The sequence below is a fragment of the Podarcis liolepis genome, assembly GCF_965112155.1.
Source record: "Podarcis liolepis genome assembly, chromosome: 16".
In the NCBI taxonomy this organism is placed as follows: domain Eukaryota; kingdom Metazoa; phylum Chordata; class Lepidosauria; order Squamata; family Lacertidae; genus Podarcis; species Podarcis liolepis.
In genome coordinates, this window is record NC_139567.1 from 469,364 (window position 1) to 494,820 (window position 25,457).

General features: G+C 45.0%; 2 protein-coding genes across 12 annotated transcripts in view; both read right to left on the reverse strand.

The window, feature by feature from the left end:
• LOC310695686 (disintegrin and metalloproteinase domain-containing protein 2-like) overlaps positions 1 to 14,539 on the reverse strand; it is an 80,220-nt gene extending 65,681 nt beyond the window's left edge. For 7 of the 9 annotated variants that reach the window (XM_083480500.1, XM_083480497.1, XM_083480496.1 and 4 more), the window contains exons 1-4: positions 14,335 to 14,539; positions 10,909 to 10,988; positions 7,565 to 7,626; positions 4,158 to 4,236 (exon numbers count right to left, since the gene is read on the reverse strand). In XM_083480500.1, the coding sequence (XP_083336626.1) occupies positions 4,158 to 4,236; positions 7,565 to 7,626; positions 10,909 to 10,988; positions 14,335 to 14,380 (267 nt within the window). In that variant the 5' untranslated portion in view covers positions 14,381 to 14,539. Of the gene's footprint in view, positions 1 to 4,157; positions 4,237 to 7,564; positions 7,627 to 10,908; positions 10,989 to 13,604; positions 13,701 to 14,334 lie in introns of those variants that run through there. The other 2 variants (XM_083480495.1, XM_083480499.1) reach the window with 2 other exon arrangements.
• A 1,168-nt stretch (positions 14,540 to 15,707) lies between these two features.
• Positions 15,708 to 25,457, reverse strand: part of ADAM9 (ADAM metallopeptidase domain 9) — a 94,669-nt gene continuing 84,919 nt past the window's right edge. For 2 of the 3 annotated variants that reach the window (XM_083480428.1, XM_083480429.1), the window contains 3 exons: positions 22,290 to 22,389; positions 20,198 to 20,337; positions 15,708 to 18,554 (listed from right to left, as the gene is read on the reverse strand). In XM_083480428.1, the coding sequence (XP_083336554.1) occupies positions 18,473 to 18,554; positions 20,198 to 20,337; positions 22,290 to 22,389 (322 nt within the window). In that variant the 3' untranslated portion in view covers positions 15,708 to 18,472. The remainder of the gene's footprint in view (positions 18,555 to 20,197; positions 20,338 to 22,289; positions 22,390 to 25,457) is intronic. The other variant, XR_014520211.1, reaches the window with a different exon arrangement.

The window sequence follows — 25,457 nt, forward strand, 5'->3', positions numbered from 1 at the left end:
AGGCTGGAGGAACATTGCCTGGCTGTGAGTGTGAAGGCCGCTCCCTACAAAGTAATACTAAAAGGAAAGGGAGTTCATGATGGCTGGGAGTTTGTTAAGAGGGAGATAGTAAAAGCACAACTTCAGGCAATACCAATGAAACGGAAACATGGAAGGTGCCTAAAGAAGCCAGGGTGGCTATCTAAAGAACTTTTAACTGAGTTAAGATTAAAAAAGGATGTGTACAAAAAATGGAAAAGGGGGGAAACCACCAAAGAGGAATTCAAACAAATAGCCAGCACATGTAGACACAAAGTCAGAAAAGCTAAAGCACAGAATGAACTCTGGCTTGCTAGAGAGGTTAAAAGCAACAAAAAAGGCTTTTATGGGTATGTTCGTAGCAAAAGGAAGAACAAAGAAACAGTGGGGTCACTCAGAGGAGAAGATGGTGAAATGCAAACAGGGGACACAGAAAGGGCTGAACTCCTCAATGCCTTCTTTGCCTCAGTCTTCTCCGATAAAGAAAACAATGCCCGACCTGAAGAATTTGGAGCAAATGATTCAGCAAAGGAAACACAGCCCAGAATAACTAAGGAGATAATACAAGAGGACAGAGGACAGGATCACACTTCAAAACGACCTTGACAGATTAGAGAACTGGGCCAAAACAAACAAGATGAACTTTAACAGGGAGAAATGTAAAGTATTGCACTTGGGCAAAAAAAATGAGAGGCACAAATACAAGATGGGTGACACCTGGCTTGAGAGCAGTACATATGAAAAGGATGTAGGAGTCTTGGTTGACCACAAACTTGACATGAGCCAACAGTGTGACGCGGCAGCTAAAAAAGCCAATGCAATTCTGGGCTGCATCAATAGGAGTATAGCATCTAGATCAAGGGAAGTAATAGTGCCACTGTATTCTGCTCTGGTCAGACCTCACCTGGAGTACTGTGTCCAGTTCTGGGCACCACAGTTCAAGAAGGACACTGACAAACTGGAATGTGTCCAGAGGAGGGCAACCAAAATGGTCAAAGGCCTGGAAACGATGCCTTATGAGGAATGGCTAAGGGAGCTGGGCATGTTTAGCCTGGAGAAGAGGAGGTTAAGGGGTGATATGATAGCCATGTTCAAATATATAAAAGGATGTCATATAGAGGAGGGAGAAAGGTTGTTTTCTGCTGCTCCAGAAAAGCAGACACGGAGCAATGGATCCAAACTACAAGAAAGAAGATTCCACCTAAACATTAGGAAGAACTTCCTGACAGTAAGAGCTGTTTGACAGTGGAATCTGCTGCCAAGGAGTGTGGTGGAGTCTCCTACTTTGGAGGTCTTTAAGCAGAGGCTTGACAACCATATGTCAGGAGTGCTCTGATGGTGTTTCCTGCTTGGCAGGGGGTTGGACTCGATGGCCCCTGTGGTCTATTCCAACTCTATGATTCTATGAAAGCCCTTTCTACCTGGCCTAGGGGGCAGGGCCCACACACACCCAGCCCTACTTTGTTAAATATGTATTCTGTAGTTGACCTCCTTTGTAATGTTTTATTTTGAAATCTTTAAGGTAACATTATAGTTTTCTGTTACGTTGCTTTGACTGTATTTATACTCTATATTTGACTTTCTTCAGATTGTTTTATTTATGTTTTATTGATTTAATATGCTGTAAACCACTTTGGGACGTGGGTGGCGCTGTGGGTAAAACCTCAGTGACTAGGACTTGCTGATCGTATGGTCGGCGGTTCGAATCCCCGCGGCGGGGTGAGCTCCCGTCGTTTGGTCCCAGCTCCTGCCCACCTAGCAGTTCAAAAGCACCCTTAAGTGCAAGTAGATAAATAGGGACCGCTGTATAGTGGGAAGGTAATCGGCGTTTCCGTGTGCTGCACTGGTGCTGGCTTGCCAGATGCAGCTTCGTCACGCTGGCCACGTGACCCGGAAGTGTCTTCGGACAGCGCCGGCTCCCGGCCTCTTGAGCGAGATAAGCGCGCAACCCAAGAGTCGGTCACGACTGGCCCGTACGGGCGGGGGGGGGGGTACCTTTAAACCACTTTGAGGTTTTTCTTAAAACTATAAAGTAATATAGAAATTAATATAATATAATATAATGTAATAAAATAAAAAAATAAAAAATAAGAAAAAATAAAATATAATAAAATAAATAAAAATAAAATAAAATAAAATAAAAATAAATTTTGTTGCGACCCACCATGCAATCATTTTGAGGAAGAACAAGATCTTATGCGTATGCTTAGGAGGGTTTGTTATGATTATTTGGTTCATACATTTATTTAAATAAATAATAATATTTTATTTTATTTTTACAAATAAACAGCTTGGAACCAAGTTACAGTGGTGCCCCGTAGGACGAATGCCTTGCAAGACGGAAAACTCGCTAGACAAAAGAGTTTTCCGTTTTGGAGGTGCTTCGCAAAACGAATCTCCTATGGGCTTGCTTTGCAAGACGAAAATGTCTTGCGAGTTCCTGCGGGGGTTTTTTCCTCCCCCCCTTTTCTAAGCCGCTAAGCCGCTTATCAGCTCATCCGCTAAGCCGCTAAAAGCCGCTAAAAGCCGCTAATAGCGCTAATCCGCTAATCCGTCAATGGGCTTGCTTCGCAAGACGAAAAAACCGCTAGACGAAGAGAATCACAGAACGGATTCTTTTCGGCTTGCGAGGCACCACTGTACTTCAAGGGCTGCCTCTTCCTGCACGAACATACCTGACTGTTGAGAACTTGAGGCAAGGTGTGGGAGGTAACTGGGGGGTGTGGAGTGTTCTGCTGTGAAACCCCTCCTTTGGAAATTGCTCACCAGAGAAGCTTCCCCATCACCTCTTACAAATGTCATATGCATTTTATTTTTTTACTTTCCCCCAGGCTTTTTGCAGTGTTCATTTTTTTAAATTAATATTTTATTAAGTTTTATCAATAAAATAATTAAAATAGAATAATTCAAAAAAAAGTACAAAAACAGAAAGATACAAAATCACAAAATACAAAAATACAAACATTAAACACAAAAAGGGAAAGAAAAAAGAAAAAGAAAAAAGAAACACATAAAAACAAAACCTCCTCTTTTTTAATTTCTCATCTTTAGTTAACTTATTTTCCTGACTTCCTCACGCCTCCCTTTTTTGTATCCCTTTTTTGAAATTTGGTTCAGCAAATTCATATCCAATTTCGTTTATCTATTATCAATCCCATCTTACATTTTGCCTTGTTGCTAGAACCCCTTCAGTTCATTTCAACGTCATCAGCATTCAAAAATTTTACAGTGTTTCTGTAAATAAGTTTAAAATTTCCTTCAATCTTCTTCCATGAACTCTTCTCCCTGGTCTCGAATTCTGCCAGTCATTTGCAGTGTTCAGACTGAAGGGTTTATCTGATCTCAAAATGCCCTTTCCCCACAATCTTCTTCTGTAGTGAAGTTAAATCTGTATTGTTACACGCCACCCCAATCTCCATGAGCAGTGTGATATTCCAGGAGTTGCAGGCACACTTTCCTTTTGGGAATGAGGCACAGTGGAGAATGGGGTGTCTTTATGATATATGGTTTATTTACATATACATACAATCTGATTCTAGATGGGTGGGAATCCCAGCATTACACCCCAAGAGGATCTCTTGTGTGTCAGATTTTAAAGAGACCTCAGCCATAACTCTGCATATCTGCCTTCTGCTTGCCGCTTCCAGACTGGAGAGGATTTTCCTCCATGCTCACTTCATGCTTTAGCATCTCCCACCCCCTGCCCCACTCCCCGCTGCCTTCAAGTTTGCAAAACCAACACTTTATTTCTGTTTGCTTACTTTAGGCCCAAGGAAATTCTGAAATTTCTTCTACCCAACTCTGGCATTGTTTTTGCTAACTACCCCCCCCCCTTGCAGCTGGCATAGCCTCTGCTTTGCTGCTTATCACTCTTTCTGACTTCTCTGCCAGGGAATTCTCCATCAGGAAAAATCAGGGTTAGCCTGTATTTTACACTGCTTTTTTGTGCGCGGGGGGGGGGGCAGAATCTGGCATGCAGGAATTTAGGAGAGTCATGGTACCCCACACACCCATAACAATATTGTATTGCCTCAAAATTTTGTACACTGCTTTTGTATATCTGACAAGTGGTGTACAAACACTTAAAATCAATCAAGCAATGTCTGAAATGACATCCAAACACAATTAAGGACTTTTACCTGAATATGTGGGGAATTGGGGTGGACAAAGCCTCCTTGGTTGTATGTATAAACCAAAAAGTCATTGGGCAAAAATGTTCTGTGAAGAAAACAACAAAGTGATATTTATGTTGGCATTGCAAAAAGAATCACTGACTGCCCTCTGGGGAAAGTCTCATAGGATTGGGTTGAAGAGGTAACTAATGAAGATCCCCTAGGATGCTGTACTTTGTCTTTGTCAGCTAGCAAGCTAAGGAAAAGAAAGAGGGGATGCTTCTGAAATTTGCTGGCAGTGCTAAGTGAAGAGGTACAGCATTCATAAATACTAGTAGCAAACTGCCTATCACAATGATGGAGGCAGAGATCTTTACTGCAGTGCTTCCCATAAGTGAGGCCCAGATCCCCTTGAGAAGTTGTGGGCTCTCTCTCATTGGGGGTTTCTAAGCAGAGGGTGAATGGCCCTCTGCCATGGATGCTTTAGATGAGATCCCTGCATTGCAGGGGGTTGGACTAGATGACCCTTGGGGTCCCTTCCAACAATATGGTTCTATGATTCTATGATCACACAGTGTCAGGGAATGGAGGGAAGGTTGTTTTCACCACAATGTTGTCTCCCTTTGCAGTGGTTTGCTTTTCCTGTCTCCTTGATCCTTGTCCATCCTGGCTCATAAAAGCAAGTCTGGAAGGGCTGGGCAATGGGCTCTGCGGGGTGGTGAATGCTTCCCTCTGCAAGGGAGCCTTCCCAGACCCGCTGAAAGAGGCGGTCATTAAACCGCTTCTTAAAAAAAATCTTTAGATCCAGCCAATATGGTCAACTATCGTCCAGTCTCAAATCTACCATTCTTGGGCAAGGTGATTGAGCAGGTGGTTGCTGAACAACTCCAAGCACGCCTGGAGGATGCGGACCATTTGGATCCCTTCCAATCAGGATTCAGGTCCCATCATGGTACTGAAACTGTGTTGTTCGTGCTGGTCAATGAACTTCAGCCGGCCAGGGACAGAAGTGAGAGCTGTTTCCTGGTCCTGCTGGATCTCTCAGCAGCCTTTGATCCAATTGAACATGGTATCTTTCTGGACAGTCTTGAGGACTTGGGAGCTAGGGGCACTGTTATACAGTGGTTCCGCTCCTTTCTCCTGGGCTGTGTTCAGAAAGTGGTGTTGGGGGATGAGTGTTCAGACCCCTTGGCTCTCAGTTGTGGGGTACTTCAAGGTACTGTCCTCTCTCCCATGCTTTTTAACATCTACATGAAGCCGCTGGGAGAGATCATCAGGGGGTTTGGGCTGGGTGTTCATCAATATGCGGATGATACCCAGCTCTACCTCTTTCAAATTGGAACCAGTGAAGGCGGTGAAGGTCCTGTGTGAGTGTCTGGAGGCGGTTGGAGGATGGATGGCGGCTAACAAATTGAGGTTGAATCCTGACAAGACAGAAGTACTGTTCTTGGGGGACAGGGGGCAGGTGGGTGTGGGGGTCTCCCTGGTCCTGAATGTGGTAACTGTGTCCCTGAAGGACCAGGTGCGCAGCCTGGGAGTCATTTTGGACTCACAGCTGTCCATGGAGGCGCAGGTTAATTCTGTGTCCATCTGGTATGCAGGCTGAGACCCTACCTGCCTATGGACTGTCTCGTCACAGTGGTGCATGCTCTAGTTATCTCCCACTTGCACTACTGCAATGTGCTCTATGTGGGACTAGCTTTGAAGGTGACAAAGAAACTGCAATTAACCCATAATGTGGCAGCTAGTGACTAGTGACTCGGAGTGGCCGCCGGGACCATATAACACCAATCCTGAGAGATCTGCATTGGCTCCCAGTACATTTCCGAGCACAATTCAAAGTGTTGGTGCTGACCTTTAAAGCCCTAAATGGCCTCGGTCCTGTATACCTGAAGGAGCATCTCCACCCCCATCGTTCAGCCCGGACAGAGATCCAGCACTAAGGGCCTTCTGGTGGTTCCCTCATTGCGAAAATTGAGGTTACGGGGAACCAGACAGAGGGCCTTCTCAGTAGTGGCGCTCGCCCTGTGGAACGCCCTCCCATCAGATGTCAAGGAAATAAGCAGCTATCCTATTTTTTAAAGACCTCTGAAGCAGCCCTGGTTAGAGAAGTTTTAAATATTTAATGCTGTATTGTTTTTAAACACTTGATTGGGAGCTGCCCAGAGTAGCTGGGGGAAACACAGCCAGATGGGCGGGGTATAAATAATAAATTATTATTATTATTATTATTATTATTATTATTATTATTATTATTATTATTCCTCCCACTGGATTGAATGGTAACCATTAATTTCCAAAGAAGAAAGCCAAGGAATGTTCTCAAGAGACAACATAGGGCAGTGATGGCCAAACATGGCCCTCCAGCTATTTTGGGACTACAACTCCCATCATCCCTAGCTAACAGGACCAGTGGTCAGGGATGATGGGAACTGTAGTCCCAAAACAGCTGGAGGGCTGAGTTTGGCCATCACTGCCACAGGGTGTCTGATGTACTTGGCAATTAAGAAGCAATGTACTCTGAGCGTTATTTCTTTATTGATAATATTGTACCGTATTTTTTGCTCCATAAGACGTACTTTTTTCCTCTTAAAAACGAAGGGGAAATGTCTGTGCGTCTTATGGAGCGAATGTGTGGTCCCTGGGGCTGGGGGACGGACGGACCCGGGCTTCCCCCATCAGCCCCGACAAGCTCTGGGAGCAGCGGGCAGGTTGCGCGCAGAATGTCCGCTGTTTCCTGAGGTGCTCTTGGGGGGGGGGGGAACCCGGGCTTCCCCCGCCAGCCCCGACAAGCTCGCATGTCATATCTCTTTTCCTTTTAGTGCCACAGGCCTTTTAGATTCATTCATTTTTAATCATTGCTGGAATTTTTTCTACCATGCTGATTTCTATGGAAGTTGCATTGTTATGTAAGTGTTGCCATTTTTTTATTGTGTTACTACTACTACTACTACTACTACTACTACTACTACTATTGGGCTTCTTTAACCCCTTGTAAGCCATTCCAGGAGCTTGCTGCTGAATAGTTTGGGTAAGATGCTTCCTAAGAAATGAACAAATAAATCTTTTTGGGGCGCTTTTGTCTAGCGTAGGCATGGTGCATAAATTGAGAATTCTCATACTGCCTATGACCTTCTGGACAGTTCTGAGCAAAATAAGACTGATGGCTCTGTTGAGGTGGTAGTGGACTAGAAAAGGCCCAATCTGATCACCTTCTGGAGCTAGCCATTATGGACTACTGAAATCAAAATCAGGTGCAGATTAGTAAGTGGCCTGGCTCACATGTCACACTAAGCCAAGCCATGGCTCTCCAGGGTTTCAGACGGGGGTCTCTGCCTAGAGACACTGGAGACTGAACTTGGGACCTTCTCCATGCACAGCACATGCTACAGCCTTACCATAAGCCAAAGGGTTAAGAATAGGGAGTCACTTACTGTTGCTGCAGGTGAATTGTGTACGTCTTCTTTTTTATTGTAATCATGTAAGTCTGTGTGCTCTGGACAATTCAAAACAAAACAAAACAAAACAATCAGTCAGAAGGGTATGTAGAAACAGTATTTTTACAAATGAAATGAACAGTCTCTATTGAAATGTATTTGATGATGGCAGAAAAGCTATGGCAGTGATTCGCTGAGCCTCTTATCTTTCAGAGAGGCAGTTCAGGACCCAGGGAAAGAAAAGAAGTTTCACTGACGAAAGAAGGAGGCAGGGGCCTGAGAAGGCATTTGCGGGAGTGGGGGCAGGGGGCTAAACCCTAGAAATAAATGGTAGGGTTTTGATTAGCTGGAGCATTGAAGGGAAGATTGCAGGCCGGTGGAAAAATACGGTACAAGCTAAACTTCCTTTCCCAGCCAAAGCGTCACCTGGGATAGCAAAAGGTGTTGATGGCCCACCTGAGAGGAATCTTTGGCCTGGGCAGATGGAAGGTTGCCAGGGTAACTGGCTGTAAAGTGTCAGGAAAAGAGAGTCTTGAAAGCAAGGAGTGCTGGGAAGAAGAAGGTGGGGAGAATGAAAAGAGAGATCCATCCTGGGCAGGCTGGCTGGGAGAGGTGCATTGGAGTCTAGTGCTGCACTGCTGTAGGGGACAAGCTCCTCTTAAAATGACCAAGCTGTAAGGTCTGGACTCTCTCCATGCAGACAGAAGGTGTAAATAGGTGAATAAACCATAGCTTTTATAGTTACAACTCCACAGCCTCTTCAATTCTCCAAAGGACCATAGACCCTGGGTGAACCCCTGGAATCTTCCTACCGCTTGGCAGAGAGTGGGGCTGGCGCCCAACTTCTGAAACAGAAATCAAGGCAGCTCAGGCTTAAATGGGGATCTCCTGAGGAATAAGGAAGCCAGGTTGAGAAGCCTGCTAAAAAACTAGGAGAGAGAACAGGCAGAAAGGAGAAGTAATAGTACATTGATTTGAAATAGCCAGTCAGATCTCTGGTTCCAGGTCTAATTAATACTTTGATTAAAAAAAGGATCCCTGCAAAGAGTACATGGACATGTGGGGCTCCTGCAACAGGTGAGGGAGTGTAAATGATGCTAAACAAAACAGCAGCAATGATTATGATGGGGGGAAGGGGAAACTATCATTCTAAAATGATATTTAATAATGTTTGCCTTGACCCAAAGATTTTTATGCACAACTGTAGAGTGCACACATAGCTGTACCTGAGGATCTCTGCTCATTCACTCACCTGGAGGACCTCAGGTGTGGAACATGCACCCTGTTTGTGGGTTTCCCAGAGGTATCTAGTTGACCCCTGTGGGAAACTTAGCAAGACTCTGTTTAACTTCTTAATGTAAAACAACTTACAACACAACCCTCACTATATCTACTCAAAAGTAAATCCAATTAATTCAATGGCACTTACTCCAAGGTAAGTGGGGTTAGGATTTCAGCCTTGCTCAACCAAATGGTGTTTCTTGCCTGTGTCTGGGGCCAGAGAAGCCAAGGGGGGGGGGGGAGATTTGACTGGAAGGAAATGAAACTCCCCATTTTCTGGTGCTTCAACTCAGTTGCTCACGGGTATCATTGTCACAAGTACAAGGGTAACCGTTTTCTAAATCCACTCACAATGAGTCAGGAACAGCAAAGTGGAAAAAGAATCCCACAGTGCAATCTCCTTAAGTCTACCATACCCAACAAAAAAATCTGAAAAGGAAAAGTTGCATTCAAAGCACAACAGCCTCCTGCCGCTCAGAATGAAAATGTGTGGTCACATTCATTTGGTAAATAAATACAGTGGTACCTTGGTTTACGAACTTAATCCGTTCAGAAGTCCAGAAGTCTTAAGAACGCTGCAAACCTGGAAATAGGTGTTTTGGTTTGTGAACTTTGCCTTGGAAGCAGAAAGCATGCTTTGGTTTAAGAATGCTTTGGTTTCAGCATGCTTTCCCATAGCAGCGGGGGACTCAATTTACAAATGGAACACACTCAACAGGAAGTGAAAAATGTTCTGCTTCCAAGGCAAAGTTCACAAACCAAAACACCTACTTCCGGGTTTGCAACGTTCTTAATCCAAGTTGTTCATAAACAAAGCTGTTCTTAAACCAAGGTACCACTATACAATGGCCCTGACTACAGCTTTTCAAAGACCGTAACATTACAGATTGTTCCAGTTATATAAGGGTTTTGGACTTGTACTCCTTTCACTTCTGTATGCTGTTAATCAGTTGGGTGGAGAACATGTTGATGTCATGTAACAAACAGTGGGGGAGCTTCATGCTCTGGCACCAGGGGCGGAGAGCAGGCGGGGCGCTCAGCACGGGCAACCACTATGGCACCCTGGGGATTACGCTGCCAGGGGCGGGGCGCTTCCCCCGCACTCCTCTTCCTCTGCCAGTGGTGACAAAAGTATTTGAGAGCAGAAATAGTAAAGGAGTCTAGAAATGTTGTGATATGCTGAAAAGCTGCAGAATCATTTAGAATGCTGAATCACTGTGACTCATCTTGAGGATGACACATTCTCTGTACATATAAGTATTGTATCTGCTTGCAGGCAGACTCAGTCAGTGTGTGTGTCTCTGTGTGTGAAGGTGGAGCCTGTGTTCTGTGAAACCTATCAATGGAGACTCTGTGTGACTCAGTAACTCTGTGTATGCTCTGAAGCTAGTTTAATCTTCTGTTCACTATGCTGTTGTTTACAAACAAATTTATTTTATCTCAGTAATGCTTTTATTCTTTTACTGAAGAAGACTGCATTATTAATTTACACTGTGCGTCAGCTGATGTTGGATGAATTAAGAACCCCTCCCTTTGACTTTGGGCATATGGGGATAGATTGCTCTAACTTGCCAGAAACATTTGGAAGAGACCAACAAGTGTTATGCTTCCTCTAAACCACACACAGCATCGTGAATACAATGAAAATGGTCCTGTTGATAACACTCTTCATCTCAGGGGTTTGTATGATGATGGAACAGGTGGATGGCAATCCCTCTATGGCTGCTTGAAATTCTCTGGGTGGGTGGGAAGAGTTCCCTTACACAAGGCCACAGGTGCCAACTTGAATAAAATGTGATGGGGGGGCAGATAAGCCCTGCTTGTCAGGAGACAAACACACAAAAGTGATTCACACAAAAGCAGTGGAGGTGGAGCCCTCCGCCTCAAACTTTTAAAGGAACCTTTTCAAATGCTAGAGTCAAGTATGCCTCCAGTTTTAACTTGGAGAAAAGCATGCGTCAGCAAGCTTGGGAAATCACTGTGCAAAATATAATCCACTGAGTAGGCGTTTACTCCATAGCACAAACTTTTGAATAAGTATGTTTCTTAATTCCAAATACCTCATCTGGACCTAGACCATCTTCAGTCATGTTGGATGGAATTTTCTTTGGATAAGTGATATGCAAAAAGTTTTGACAATCTGGAGAAAAAGAAAAATGCTATGAAGTTAATCACCATTTAATTTCTACAAGGCACAAATGTCACAGAACCTTAAGACACCTAAGAATTACATCCAATCACATTCAGTTGCACATTCTGAATTTGCTGGGAAGTGGCTGAATCCCACCTGAAAACAGTGAGTCTGGAAACACCCTTAATGATATGTGGCAGGTTACACTCAAAACAAACCAGTCTGGAGATTAGATTGCAGCCTGCTTGTGTTGCAAAAATCAATGTTTGGGGCTGAAAGAAAAACTCAAGCAGCAAAAGAAGAAAACAAAGGGTTTCATTTTGCAAGCCAGCAAAATAGGCAGCAGAGGAAAACAGTGGTACCTCGCAAGACGAATGCCTCGCAAGACGGAAAACTCGCAAGACGAAAGGGTTTTTGGTTTTTTGAGTTGCTTCGCAAGATGATTTTCCCTATGGGATTGCTTCGCAAGACGGAAACGTCTTGCAAGTTTGTTTCCTTTTTCTTAAAACCATTAATACAGTTGTGACTTGACTTCGAGGAGCAACTCATGGCACACGGTGTGGTAGCCTTTTTTGAGGTTTTTGAAGACTTTGGTGATTTTTGAAGGTTTTCCAAAACTTTTCGGACACCGTTCTTCCCAAGACAAAAAAATCGCAAGACGAAAAAACTTGCGGAACGAATTAATTTCGTCTTGCGAGGCACGACTGTAAACTCCAAAGTCTGCGCCCAACCGCTAAAAGGGGGGGGCTTAATATACATTTCTGTTATCTCCTAAGGCAATGCATATGCATAAACTGAGGCAACGTCTCCTATCCTAGGCTACATTGCCCTATTAGCATACGATTATGGTTTTTCCTTAATGAATATACATTGAGCAAGCAAACAAAGAACTCTCTCTGAGCAGCACCTTGCTACACGTGATCTCTTTGCATTCCATTCTATATGCCTGAGAGGGTATGCCTGAGAGAACAGGGCCTCTAAGAATGTGTATCCGGAAGATACACGGATGCAAGGCTGTCCATGGTACAATAAGAACAAAGACAGCTCCTGTCCCTGTGGAGACAGAAAATCATCCCTTTCTTATGTAGACACCTTTGGAATGTAGACACTTTATCACAAGATAAAGCACTTTTATAGAAACAATAGGAACAAGGCCGCTCCTTAAACGCAATTAGAGAGGCCTAGCCTGGTTAGTTAGCTGAGCTTATAGGTCTCTATGTGCATCACCTGGGAACAGGGGGCTGCCTCTCTAAGAAATTCTATATACATTGACGTCATATAAATTAGGATTGCTAACCAAATAGAGATGTAGGAAAGACAAACTCTTGTGCCTTTATCTGTACCTTTCTTCTTTCTTCCATCCCCCCATTTATTAAATTCTTACAACATATAATGATTGTACACGAGTAATAAAATATCCCACCCTAAGCCAGAAGGTAATACATCCAAAATAACATCCAAATAATACAATAAGTTCTTATCCCAGACTACTGTTTGTATAGAAAGCAATAAACAGTCCAAAAAGTTTTAGATTGTTTTCATTTCTAGTCATATGCATAAAAAAGCTGTACCAATCTGTTACAAGAGTATTTATGTTTCAAACCTTATGCCAATTTTATTCATTAGTCAATTTCCCCACAAGTGCTATTTGCCATATTTTATTGTACTAATTTGTCAGAGATGCACCCTACAACTTCTTCTATGATCTCATTATGAGCGACTATTAAAAGAGAACTTAGAGGTTTGAGCAGTACATTAATATCATCGCCCATGAGAAGACTGAGCAGCATCACCTCTGGACATTTTGAGACAATTTGAGATTGCTTTTATTTTAACAAATACTTTCCTCCCAGAACTTTCCCACCTCAAATATATGTTGATATGAGCTTAACTTCCTGCAACAGCTTGGTGAGCAGGAAGAACAAAAATGGGCTGATTGTATTGGTGTGAGATACCATTTTTGCACTATTTTAAGTACTACTTCTATGGGATGTGGGTGGCGCTGTGGGTTAAACCACAGAGCCTAGGACTTGCCGATCAGAAGGTTGGAGGTTCGAATCCCCGCGATGGGGTGAGCTCCCATTGCGTGGTCCCTGCTCCTGCCAACCTAGCAGTTCGAAAGCACGTCAAAGTGCAAGTAGATAAATAGGTACCGCTCCAGCGGGAAGGTAAACAGCGTTTCCGTGCGCTGCTCTGGTTCGACAGAAGCGGCTTAGTCATGCTGGCCACATGACCCGGAAACTGTACGCAGGCTCCCTCGGCCAATAAAGCGAGATGAGCGCCACAACCCCAGAGTCGTCCGCGACTGGACCTAATGGTCAGGGGTCCCTTTACCTTTACTAAGTGCTATTTCTAAGTGCTTAAGGGAGAAGGGCCCTGGGCCAGGGGTAGTTTTAATCTCTGACATATCCAGGTAGGATTGGGAGAGATTCTTCCCTGAAATCCTGAAGAGCTGCTGCCAGTCAGTGTGGACAATACTGAACTAGATGGACCAATGGTTTGACTCTGTTAAGGCAGCTTCCTAGGTTCCTATGTTTCAAGGCAGAGCCAGATTTTAAAGGACATTTCCTCCACACTGAGGTCGACACCTCTTCCTAGATAGTAATCTGACAACTGGATACCCACATCTGCCTTAAACCGTCTGCTGTACCCATCTCTATCAGGATGTGTTCCGTGTTCTGTGTGGGGCTTCCCTCGGGACTGAGCTGGAAGCTGCCGTGAGGGCCGAATTCTGCAGCGCGAGTGCCGACAGGAGGGAGGCCTGCGCTCAGAGATCGGCACCGGCTGCTGATCTGCTCCCAGGCCAAGATCAAGGCCTTGCCCCACTTGTGCCCAGGGGGCGCTTTGACGGGGGGACTTGGGCCCACATCTTGCTCAGCTCCTGATCCTTTCCTCTCGAGATCAAGCAGGCGCCTGCACAAAGCCTTCCTGCTCAGAGACGCTTGGAAAGCTGAGGCAATCCGTTTCAGTATTTTAACTTTTGTATGTTTTAAAGCAGGGTTGTGACATCTTCTCAGGGTTATCTTTTTGTAAACCGCGTTGAGGGTTTTTAAACAACCAGGCAGCGTATTCATTTTATGATGGACAGCTAGGTGCTCGGGCCTTTCTCAACCTGGGGTCCCCAGGTGTTTCTGGACTACAACTCCCACCATTCCCTAGCTAGCAGCCTAGAGGACAGGGATGGTGGAAGTTGTAGTCCAGCGACGCCTGGAGGCCCCTAACTTGATAAAGGCTGCCTGGTTCGGACGCTACTTGGGCTTGTCCCACAAATAAAGATCGTGGGAGAACCGCTGCCCGTCCGGGTAGGGGGACGGGGCGCGCGTGTGAGGGAGCCCGGGTCGGGCCTTCCACTCACCGAGGCCCGCGGCGAAGAGGAGCAGCGCCGCCGCCCACAGCTTCATGGCGACGCGGCTGTCCAGCGGCCTCTCCGCTTCGCTCTAACGGTCTCGCCTGGAACGGAGAGCCGCGCGGGAGGAGGGCTAGGAACCCTCCGGCTCCGAGGGCGAAGCGCCGGGGCCCCGCTGGGCTTTGAGGTCCATTCCCCTCGCTCGCGCACACACGGGTCTTTTCTGCCAACCCCGACCTGCAAGAATGCGGGCCGACGCCGCGGGGCCCATGTCAAGAGAGACCAGGTGACCAGCCGACACGCGTCTTCTTCCTTGACTCGAGTTCCGTGGGGTTGACTCCCGTGCCCATCAAGGGCGCCCGGATGCAAGAGGGAATAGCTAAACAGTAGGATTTCAGTATTTTATTATTGCAAGCCACCCCAAGAACTTTTGCATGGCGTATAAATGTCCATAATAAAACCAACTAGGAGTACCACCCCAACTGAGGGAAGCATCATGCACGCAAAGCAGATAGATAGATATTCCCATTTAGACCGAATAGCTACATTCCTATTGGGGAAGATGGCGACTGGGTCCTCCTGGTGCCAAGTCCAGACCTTCTCTACTCGTCCTTCTTGCCATTGTCTTTAAACCAGGCAGGCACTGCAAAGCCTTTCACATACAGTGGTACTTTGGTTACAAACTTAATCCATTCCCGAAGTCCGTTCTTAAACCAAAGCGTTCTTAAACCAAGGTGTGTTTTCCCATAGCAGTGGGGGACTCAATTTAAAAATGGAACACACTCAACAGGAAGCAAAACATGTTCTGCTCCCAAGGCAAAGTTCACAAACCGAAACACCTACTTCTGGGTTTGCAGCGTTCTTAATCCAAGTTGTTCATAAACTAAGCTGTCCGTAAACCAAGGTACCACTGTACTCCATAATGAAGCACACTCCCACACCCCCAATTTAAAAGTTTACTCAAAAGCAAATCTGAGTTCAGCTCCCCGTTACAGTGGTACCTCAGGTTACAGATGCTCCAGGTTACAGACGCTTCAGGTTACAGACTCCTCTAACCTCGGGTTAAGAACTTTGCTTCAGGATGAGAACAGAAATCGTTTGGCGGCAGTGCAGCAGCGGGAGGCCCCATTAGCTAAAGTGGTACCTCAGGTTAAGAACAGTTTCAGGTTAAGAACGGACCTCCAGAACAAATTAAGTTCTTAACCTGAGGTACCACTATATACCAATAAAGTGTTTTGAGCACACAAGAAATGTGTATATGTTATTGAGTAGGATTGTGTCAACCTTTCCCATCCACCAGCAAATTTGTAGCTGGTTTCCAGACCAGAACAGTAAAAACTTATTGGTAAGTATACAGTTTCGCAAATATCGGGGAGACCACAATAGTTCAAGTATTTTATTATTGCAACTGAAGACATATATTTATATAAGAATATATGCAAACACTGTTAAAGACTTCTTTTTTGGCGAGAATTATGAAGAAATTTACCAAACAAGCATATGCTAAATATTTGCCGCCATGTGGGAATAATTCTTAGCATAATTTAATACAAAGTGTTTCATTCTCTGAAGCTATTGTAGCAGACGTGTCTGTAATGGTCCTTGCACATTATGAAATTCTATGATTCTATGAACAATATACTATCTAAGCATAGCACACAGAGAAATCCTGCCACCTCAGCTAATCTTAATCTACAGGTCCCAGTCTAAAATAATCTCTTTAGCAGGTACATCTTTAAAAAATCTGGCTTAATCAACGGTGCAAAGATTGATGCAATTCAATCCAACAAGATTTAGCCAATGTAAACATCCTGACTGACACGAAAAGCAACATAAAAAAGAAAAAGTGATGAAATATACGTACAGTATACTGAATTCTTCAGCAGGCTGCTAGGGTTAAAGTGCTCATAACAGTTTCAATGGGCTTAAATAAAAATGGATTTTGCACCAAGGCTGGTGCTCTCACACTAAAGATGTTGCAGCAAGTGTGCTGAGTTGAAGTGTGTGCAAAGTAGCTGGAAAGTGCATACTGACTTTGCAGGTTAATATGCACAGTCAGCAGTTATGATCACATTCCCAACAGCAAACACACACACACACACACACACACACACAAATGAGAAACATCAGCAGCTCTTAGTAGTAGCTTGCATGTGTGTCTGAAGGCCACATTGGAAATACATCACTAGAACTAGATGGAAGAGTTGCCACTAATTTGCATGTCATTAGCAGTATCTGCATAGCATCTTCCTGAGTCTGACAAATGCCAAACTGTAGAAGCAGCAGGATTGCTGGTAATGGTGGAAGAACCTGTGGCATCTCTGCACTAGCCCACAGAGATGTTTTGGTAGACAGATACCAAAGATGTATGACTCAACATACATTGAATCTGTGCTTTTGCCATCACATACTCAAGCATCTCTCTGCGTTTCAATTAATGTTTTGTTTTTAATTTAAAAGCTAGAATACTTGGACTCAAGAAAATTCATGAGAGCTAAATATAAGTGCTTTGTGAACTGTGAGCAGCCCACTCCCCAGCCTAGTCCCCAAAAAGTGACTTTCTCGTACCTTTGTTTTGAATAACCATTAGTGGTAAATTAGAAAAATTTATTCCTTAACCTAAAATTGTTAAGTAAAATTTTCCTAACATCATTTTTATTATTATTATTTACAGTTTAGTGTCAGCCAGCGCACAGTTCAAACTGTCTATGTTTTAAAATGTGTTAATAATAAACATCGAGACACACTATTAAAACATATAAACATGCTAACAATACATTTCATCTTCTCGCAATAAGTAGATTAAGGCTGCAATCCTACACTCACCTACCGGGGAGTAAATCCCAGTTGGCTTACTTCCAGATAACTGTGTCTAGGATGGTGCTGTGTGGCTGCCATCCTAGACACTTTTATCTGGAAGTATGTCTCACTGAACTCAATCGGGGGGGGGGGGGTTCTCCACCAACTGGGATTTTTCTTGGTGTTTCCACCTTGTGCCTTTTAGTTACGTGCACACAAATAACGAACTTCAGTCCAACATGAGTTTTGACTTTTTGTGTACAGGTTCCCACACATAACAACCTGAAGCTATCGATGTTCATAGAAAGGTGCTGGTCTGATTTGAACTGCAATTCTTAACACCTGCCTCTACACAACTACAAGTCGGGATGGCCCACCCATGAGGCAAGGTGAAGCAGCCACCTCGGGCAGCAGGATCCACTGGGGGAGCAGATTCTGATGTGGATCTTTCCTCCCACCTTCCTTGTTCCTGATGTAGATCTTCCCTCAACCCTTCTTCCCTGGCGGGGAGGGGAGTGGTATTTTGGGGTCTGCCTCAGGTGCCAAAATGTCTTGGGATGGTCCTGACTATAGGTGAAGACAGATGTAACATTTAAAAAGAAAACTCAATCATAGTGTGAGCTTGGCTTCTTCTCAGCTTTGCAGTTGAATGACTCATACACATGCCAGTTCAGCTGCCATGCCTCAGGCTGCCCTTTTCTGTTTTTAAAAGGGCAAGATACAAGCTTATATATGTCCATTGCTAGTCTTAGTCATTTTTTTAAAGCAGAATTTTTTACAAGCGCAAAATTGCTCCAGATTTTGGAGGTGGGCTTTTGGGGGACATCATAAGTTCCGCCATTCAGTGCTAACCATAAGCTGGTCTCTGTTGCAAACGCAAAACCGCCTTTCTTCAATATATGAGTCTTTTTGAAAAATATCGATTTAGATTAAAAACAGTAACATTTCCTAATTGATCCTAATTGATTTCCTACTATCTCTAATAATGTTATGTCTGTCTTCACTTAATGTTTTGTTCTCTATAAAAACAGCCTGGGAGGGGAACCCCACATACCATGTATGATTAAATATAACCCTAAAAAGGGGGAAAGTACAGTTAACACCCAGAAAGTGACCCACTTCTCCAGCAATGTCGCCCAACCGCAGCACAGAGAGTTTTCACAGGCCCAGTGGTTTCAGTTCCCGGAGCTTTGGTAGAGGTATTTGCTTGTTAAGTTTACATTCCTTGGTATTGCATTTTGTTCCATTTCTTAGCCAGTGCTGGAGGGAAACAAAAGGTTTCAAGGGCCACTTTATGCGATTTATGGCTCTGCGATCAGGGTGGGTTGTGAAGGAAAAATCGGCAGTTTTATACAGGAGGCAGTGGTGCAGGTCGAGAAGGGTAAATTGGTTCCTGAGTTTTTGCAGTCTTCAGCACAGGGGGTGGAGGCCTGCAACAAAGGATGAAGGGTCAAATGTCAGCCTGTTTGTTGACTTATCTGCCTTTTCATCAATTCTGTTTGAATCAGCCTTCCCCAAATTGGTGCCCTCCAGACAGTGCTGGCTGGGGCTGATAGGAATTGTAGTCCAAAGCATCCAAAGGACCCCAGGTTGTGGGAGGCTGGTTTAAATGTTCCCAGCATTCATTTTTCCCAAGTGCTGATTCAGGGATGGGAGAACTGTGTTTCTCCATAGGTTTGTGGACTACAGGAGTGTATGAGGTGTTAGGTGAGGTGTAGAACCTCTGGTCCCCTTCATGGATCACTGCCTTGTTGTGGCAAAGGGGCTTGAATAACTCCAAGAAGCTGTGAGCCATGCTGTGCAGGGCCACCCAAGACGGACAGATCATAGCCGAGAGTTTAGACTAAATGTGATCCACCTGGAGAAGGAACTGGCAATCCACTCCAGTATTTTGCCAAGAAAACTCCGTGGACATAAAAAAGGAGAAGCTTTGAGAAGAAAATAAGAGTTTCCAAGGCATGCTCTGGTTCATGGGGTCATGGAGAGTCGAACACAACTAAGACGACTAAACAACAAAAGAACCTCTGGTGAGAGACACGTCATGCTCCTTCTAGGGTAGTTTGTCCACCTTTGACCCCACTCAGCTCTCACCTGTGGCTCCTAGAAACTGTCAGCATGTGACAGCAGTCACCCCCTGGGAAACAGCTTCAATTCGCCAGCTAAACCAGGTGAGGGTAGCCAGTGCGTCTCAAACCTTTGGTGAGTTAGGGTCTTCTGCTGCCTGTGAAGACAGGCTCCAGCAGATTGAGCAGACAAGACCAATAGTGGGTTTAATCTTCAAGAGAGGATTTATACACATTGCCTACGCTACATTGTGGAACATCTTCAGAAGAACAAAAGGCTAAGGAGTAAACTCTACACAAATTCAGAGTGGAGTCCCTAAGGCAGTTGGATGGCATCTTATACGCCTCCTTTGGGCAACTCCTGCAGCCCAGCTGGGCTAAATGTCTTGCTCGGCTTTCCTTTGGTCCACATCAGAAAGGCCAAGAGGGGGGTCTTGTCATCTGGGCAGCCCAGGACTTCCATACACACTGCCCAAGCTTGCACCTCAGAGAGGTCTCTTTGGTGCTGCTAACGTAGCGAAAATAATGTGATTTGACCTAACCCTTGGAGGCGTACTCACTTATCTCCTGAGACAGACAGAAGACACACAGGTGGACTACAACTCTCATCAACCACAGCCAGTGTGGGCAGCAATGATGGGAGTTGGACCAGGGCAGGGGTGCGTGGACACAATACTGAACCTAATCATGCTTTATCAGACCTAATATCTGAACTAGCCAATGTGCAAACAAACTATATTTATTATTATTGATCACAATTGTATTGCTTCCTTCCTCCAAAGGAGCCCCGGGCAACTTATATGGAGTGATGCCTTTTGATCCTCATGACCTTGCAATATTATGCAGAGAGTTAATTGACTGGCCTAGGGTGGCACAGTGAGCTTTGAAGCTGAATCAGGATTGGAACTCTGCTCCAAGCCCAGCCCCTTGAGCTGCTTCTAGCTCTCACACAAGAAAAACTATAACCCAGAACCACAAGCTGTGACTTTCTCTGCATTGCCGCTACCAACCTCATTGGGATGCAGTGCTGCTCCATGGATGGCCCCATGGCTGTCGGAGAGGGAAGGGGAGAAGTGTAGTGATAAGTGTCACAATACGGTTGCAGATTAGCTGTGTACGCTGGCACAGGGTATCTATTTGCTTGTGTGCTCTGCAAGGAAACCAGTGTAAGCAAAGGTTATTTTTAAAATATAAAGTTCACTAGTGAGGATTCTGTTAAGTGGCATGAGTTGATGGTACCCAGAAATAGCCACACACTTCATTTTCAGAGTCCTTCAGTAAAACACAGCAAGCATTACAGCTGTGGCACTGGCGGAGGAAGGGGAGTGCGGTGGGTGCAGCCCACCCCAAGTATCATGCCCGAGGGGGGTGACATTGCCATCCCACCCCCACGACACTTGCCACGGGTGGTGCCCCCTGGGACCTGGGTGCCAGAGCAGCTAGCTTCACCTCTGCTTGGTGGCAAAACACATGTGCAGGGAAAGTAGGTTAATTCCTGCCCAGAACCCTGAAAAGCCACTGTCAGCCATTGCATATTTATTTTTATTTTAAAAAGTGTATACAGTGGTACCTCGGGTTAAGTACTTAATTCGTTCCGGAGGTCCGTACCTAACCTGAAACTGTTCTTAACCTGAAGCACCACTTTAGCTAATGGGGCCTCCTGCTGCTGCCACGCTGCCAGAGCACGATTTCTGTTCTCATCCTGAAGCAAAGTTCTTAACCTGAAGCACTATTTCTGGGTTAGTGGAGTATGTAACCTGAAGCGTATGTAACCTGAAGCGTATGTAACCCAAGGTACCACTGTATACCAAATGACTGTAGTAGGACCTCTAAGCAGTTCACAAGATGATCAATAAAAAATGATCAATAAAAACAACTATATGAATACAATTAAAATTAACAGTATTTTTTTAAAAATACAACAGGTCAATATCTTGCAACCTAGATAGGCTTGCCTAAACAAAAATGTTTTAAGTAGGTGCCAGAAAGAGTACAGCAAACATGCCTGCCTGGTGTCAATGGTGTAGGTGCTGCCACACTAAAAGATTGATTCCTTATAACTGCAGAAGGAGTGTTCTGTGGCACCTGAAACAGAGCCAGTTCCACAGACCAAAGCAGTAGAGCATAAGGTGATCCCACAAGTGAACTGGCCCCAAGCCATTAAGGGATAAAACTTGGAATAGATGGGACCAGCTTCCTATAGTCCCAAGTATTTTCTGTGTCATTTTCCTCCACCTTGTTCTGACCCACTTCCCAAGGCTGTGTGTGGATCCTCTCCTGTGTTTTTCAAAAGCTCCCTTTCCTTCCATAACAGGACCAGGCCCCGTCTTGAAGTAAAATTATATCCCAGCTCAAGATTATGATTTGTCCAAGCTGCTTCACATTATTCTGCCTGAAGGACAGCATTCTGCAATGTGACCCCCTCCAGATGTTTTCATCTGCAAGCCATGCTGACATCTCAAACACACCAGATGAGGAAGGACCACTATCCGATGTCATCCTGCCCCCACACTCAGGTCATCAGGCTTTTCTCGTTAAAGCACTTGGCTTCCTTCTCCCAAAGAATCCTGGGGGCTGTAGTTTGTTAAGAAACTGGGAATTCTTAGCTGGGAGCATGTAATTGCGGGGAGGGGCAGGCAGGGATTCCCCAATGGAAAATTCTCCAGATTTTCACTGTGTAACAATTCCCAATATTGAGGGAGAGGTAGGGGTGGGAGGGGAGAACCACACCAGCCACTATTTGGACCGGGGCAGAAAGCAGAGAGGCCAGAGCCAATGGCAGGCAGAGCCAACGAATTCCAGTGTTTCCCCCAACTTTCTCCTGCCTGCTGAGTTCTACAAGGGCGACACTGAGAAAGAGGAAGCTGTCAGCCAGGGCCTCTTCCCTCTGGACCAGATGCAAGGAAAAAAGCTGGCATGTGGGAGCTGGCTGAGGTTGCTGGGGCAGGGCCCATTTGCCCTCATAGCCCTGCCCCCCCCTGAACCACATCAATTGCTGGTACGTATTTGTAGTGCAGCTATGGCTCCTGTCCATTCTAAGTGGCCTTCCACCACTTTATTATTCCAAGCCCCACTGCTAGTCAAGATCAGGAAAGCTCTTACCATAGGAGCCGACATGTCCCTTGTAGAATAGGGAATGTTTGGTGGGTAGGAAGCATGTACAGACTCCTGCGTCCTATTGTCTGACCTTCTTCTGAAACGCCTAAATAAAACAACACAGATTGATTGATGACATCCTATGCAGGCCTGTAGACACCTTGCTATACTCATATAGAGCATTCTTTACATAGCCCAAGTTGTTCATTTGCATTTCTGCTTGTGGCAAAATTTCCACACCAAATTTGGAACTCATCGCTTTCTTAAAATAATAATAATAAAAATAGTAGCAATAATAATAATAATAGGGTTGACATAATTTTGAAGAGCAAAGGAGAGGACACATTTGCTGACTTCCCCTTTTATTATGGATCACTATGACGACTCTCATTTTACATACTCATGTAAAAGAGTACCGGTATGTGTCCTGGAAAAGGAGAACATATGGCAACCCTAATTTATCAATTAGATTTATATACCACCATTCTTCATAAGATCTCAGGGTGGTTCACAGAACGAAATGATTTGACCTGATCCGAGTAGATTCCCATGATTGGTAAGCTATGTCTGGAAATATTCCAGCAAGAACTTGGATATCGGCTTCAGCTTCAAACATGCAAACCAAACTCGTTTATACAAAACAAATGTATCTGCCAGGTAAAGATGCAGCTGAGCCAAAATGGGTTTGCAGCTGAATGCCCAGAGCCATGCAAGTCCCAAATACCAGCTGATTCCCAGCAGTGGAACCAGTCACCTGGTGTAATTGTGGCATTGGTGATTACCAGGTCAGTTGCCCCTCTTGCCTGGCAAACCTGGTCTGCCAGGAGTGGGGGGAGAGAAGGGTCATGCACCCTATTCCTGTGATACAGAGAAGGCGTTTAAGCAAGAGCCACATTCCTCAAAGATCCCCTTTCTAGATCATTCTCCAAGGGAAGGTGGGGAGGGAGAGAGAGCATAGTTGTTGAGGATGGTAACAAATCCTTAATTACAGAGGCATTTATTTAAACTGGCACAAACCCTACACAATTAGGGAAAAGAGGGGCACATTGATGCACCAACAATATTTCAATATCAAGAAATGTTATTCGTGTTGCCACATCACTAAAACATGTCTATACATGTGTGAGTACAACAGTTACAACCGCACTGCCCACCAATTAGCCGTTGGTGTTTGACAAGAGTAGGTGTGTTTTTAGCATGGCCAACTAAAAAATTACGTGAAATGTAAAAGTGTTCTGATGGTGTTTCCTGCTTGGCAGGGGGTTGGACTCGATGGCCCTTGTGGTCTCTTCCAACTCTATGATTCTATGATCCAACACTGTTTTACGTCGTTTAGTTAAGATTTAAAAATACCAAAGGTACTGTAAGTTATTCAACTCAGTAATCAGAATAACACGTGATTTTTAAATAAGTTCAGTGGTTTTATTAATAATTGTTAGTTTTTTTTGAAAATGCCTGTTGGGGCACTTTGATACACTAAGACTGGAGTCCTGTCTAGCACATTGATACATATAAAAGTGCCCCACTAGTGTACAATAGTGCCCCAATATACAAGTTTGCATGAAATCTCTAAAGTCAATAAATCTGAAAAGAAAAAACTTGTTTACTACGTGGCCAAAGTCATTTCTAAATATAATATGACCGATTATCAAGTGTCATATCTCAGGAAAAAAACAGGATCTTGTATGTTTGTGTTCCCGATTGTAGAAGATAAGGCAAGTGTTGATTCCAAGAATGTTGTTTTGCCGTTGCCAAACCCAATTTCCCAAAGGGTAGACTCCACCGTGGGAGCAGTGCCAGGGAGGAAGAGTGCTGGAGTCCTGTCTAGTCATGTTATATGGGATCAATTCCAATCTGCTACCTCCGAGGATTGGATGAGTGAAACCGACCACCTGTCTCCTTGATTATTCTAGCTAATAATAGGGATATTGGAAGGGCTGGGCAATGGGCTCTGCGGGGTGGTGTATACTTCCCTCTGCGATAGAGCCTTCCCAGACCCGCTGAAAGAGGCAGTCATTAAACCACTTCTCAAAAAAAAAAACATCTTTAGACCTGGCCAATATTGTCCAGTGTCAAATCTTCCATTCTTGGGCAAGGTGATTGAGTGGGTGGTTGCTCAACAACTCCAGGCACGCCTGGAAGATGCAGACCATTAGGATCCCTTCCAGTTGGGATTCCAGCCTCATCATGGGACTGAAATTGCCTTGGTCTCACTGGTCGATGATCTCTGGCGGGCTAGGGACAAAGGTGAGAGCTGTTTCCTAGTTCTGCTGGATCTCTCAGTGGCTTTTGACACCATCGACCATAACATCCTTCTGAACCGTCTAGAGGAGCTGGGAGCTGGGGGGCACTGTTATACAATGGTCCCGCTCCTTCCTCCTGGGCTATGTCCAGAAAGTGGTGTTGCGGGATGAGTGTTCAGACCCCTGGGCTCTCACTTGTGGGGTGCCTCAGGGTTCCGCCTCTTCCCCCATGCTTTTTAAAATGAAGCCTCTGCAAGAGACCATCAGGGGGTTTGGGCTGGGTGTTCAGCAATACGTGGATGACACCCAGCTCTACCTCTCTTTTAAATCAGAACCAGTGAGGGCAGTGGAGGTCCTGTGTGAGTGCCTGGAGGTGGTTGGAGGGTGGATGGCAGCTAACAGATTGAGGTTGAATCCTGACAAGACAGAAGTAGTGTTCTTGGGGGACGGGGCGGGCGGGTGTGGGGGACTCTCTGGTCCTGAATGGGGCAACTGTGCCCCTGAAGGAGCAGGTGTGCTGCCTGGGAGTCATTTTGGACTCACAGCTGTCCATGGAGGCGCAGGTAAATTCTGTGTCCAGGGCAGCTGTCTACCAGCTCCATCTGGTACACATGTTGAGACCCTACCTGCCCATGGACTGTGTCGTCAGAGTGGTGCATGCTCTTGTTATCTCTCGCTTGGACTACTGCAACGCGCTCTACGTGAGGCTACCTTTGAAGGTTATAAAGAAACGACAACTAATCCAGAATGCGGCAGCCAGACTGGTGACTGGGAGCGGTCACCGAGACCACATAACACCGGTCTTGAAAGATCTACATTTGCTCCCAGTATGTTTCCGAGCACAATTCAAGGTGTTGGTGTTGACCTTTAAGGTCCTAAATGGCCTTGGTCCTGTATACCTGAAGGAGCATCTCCACCCCCATTGTTCAGC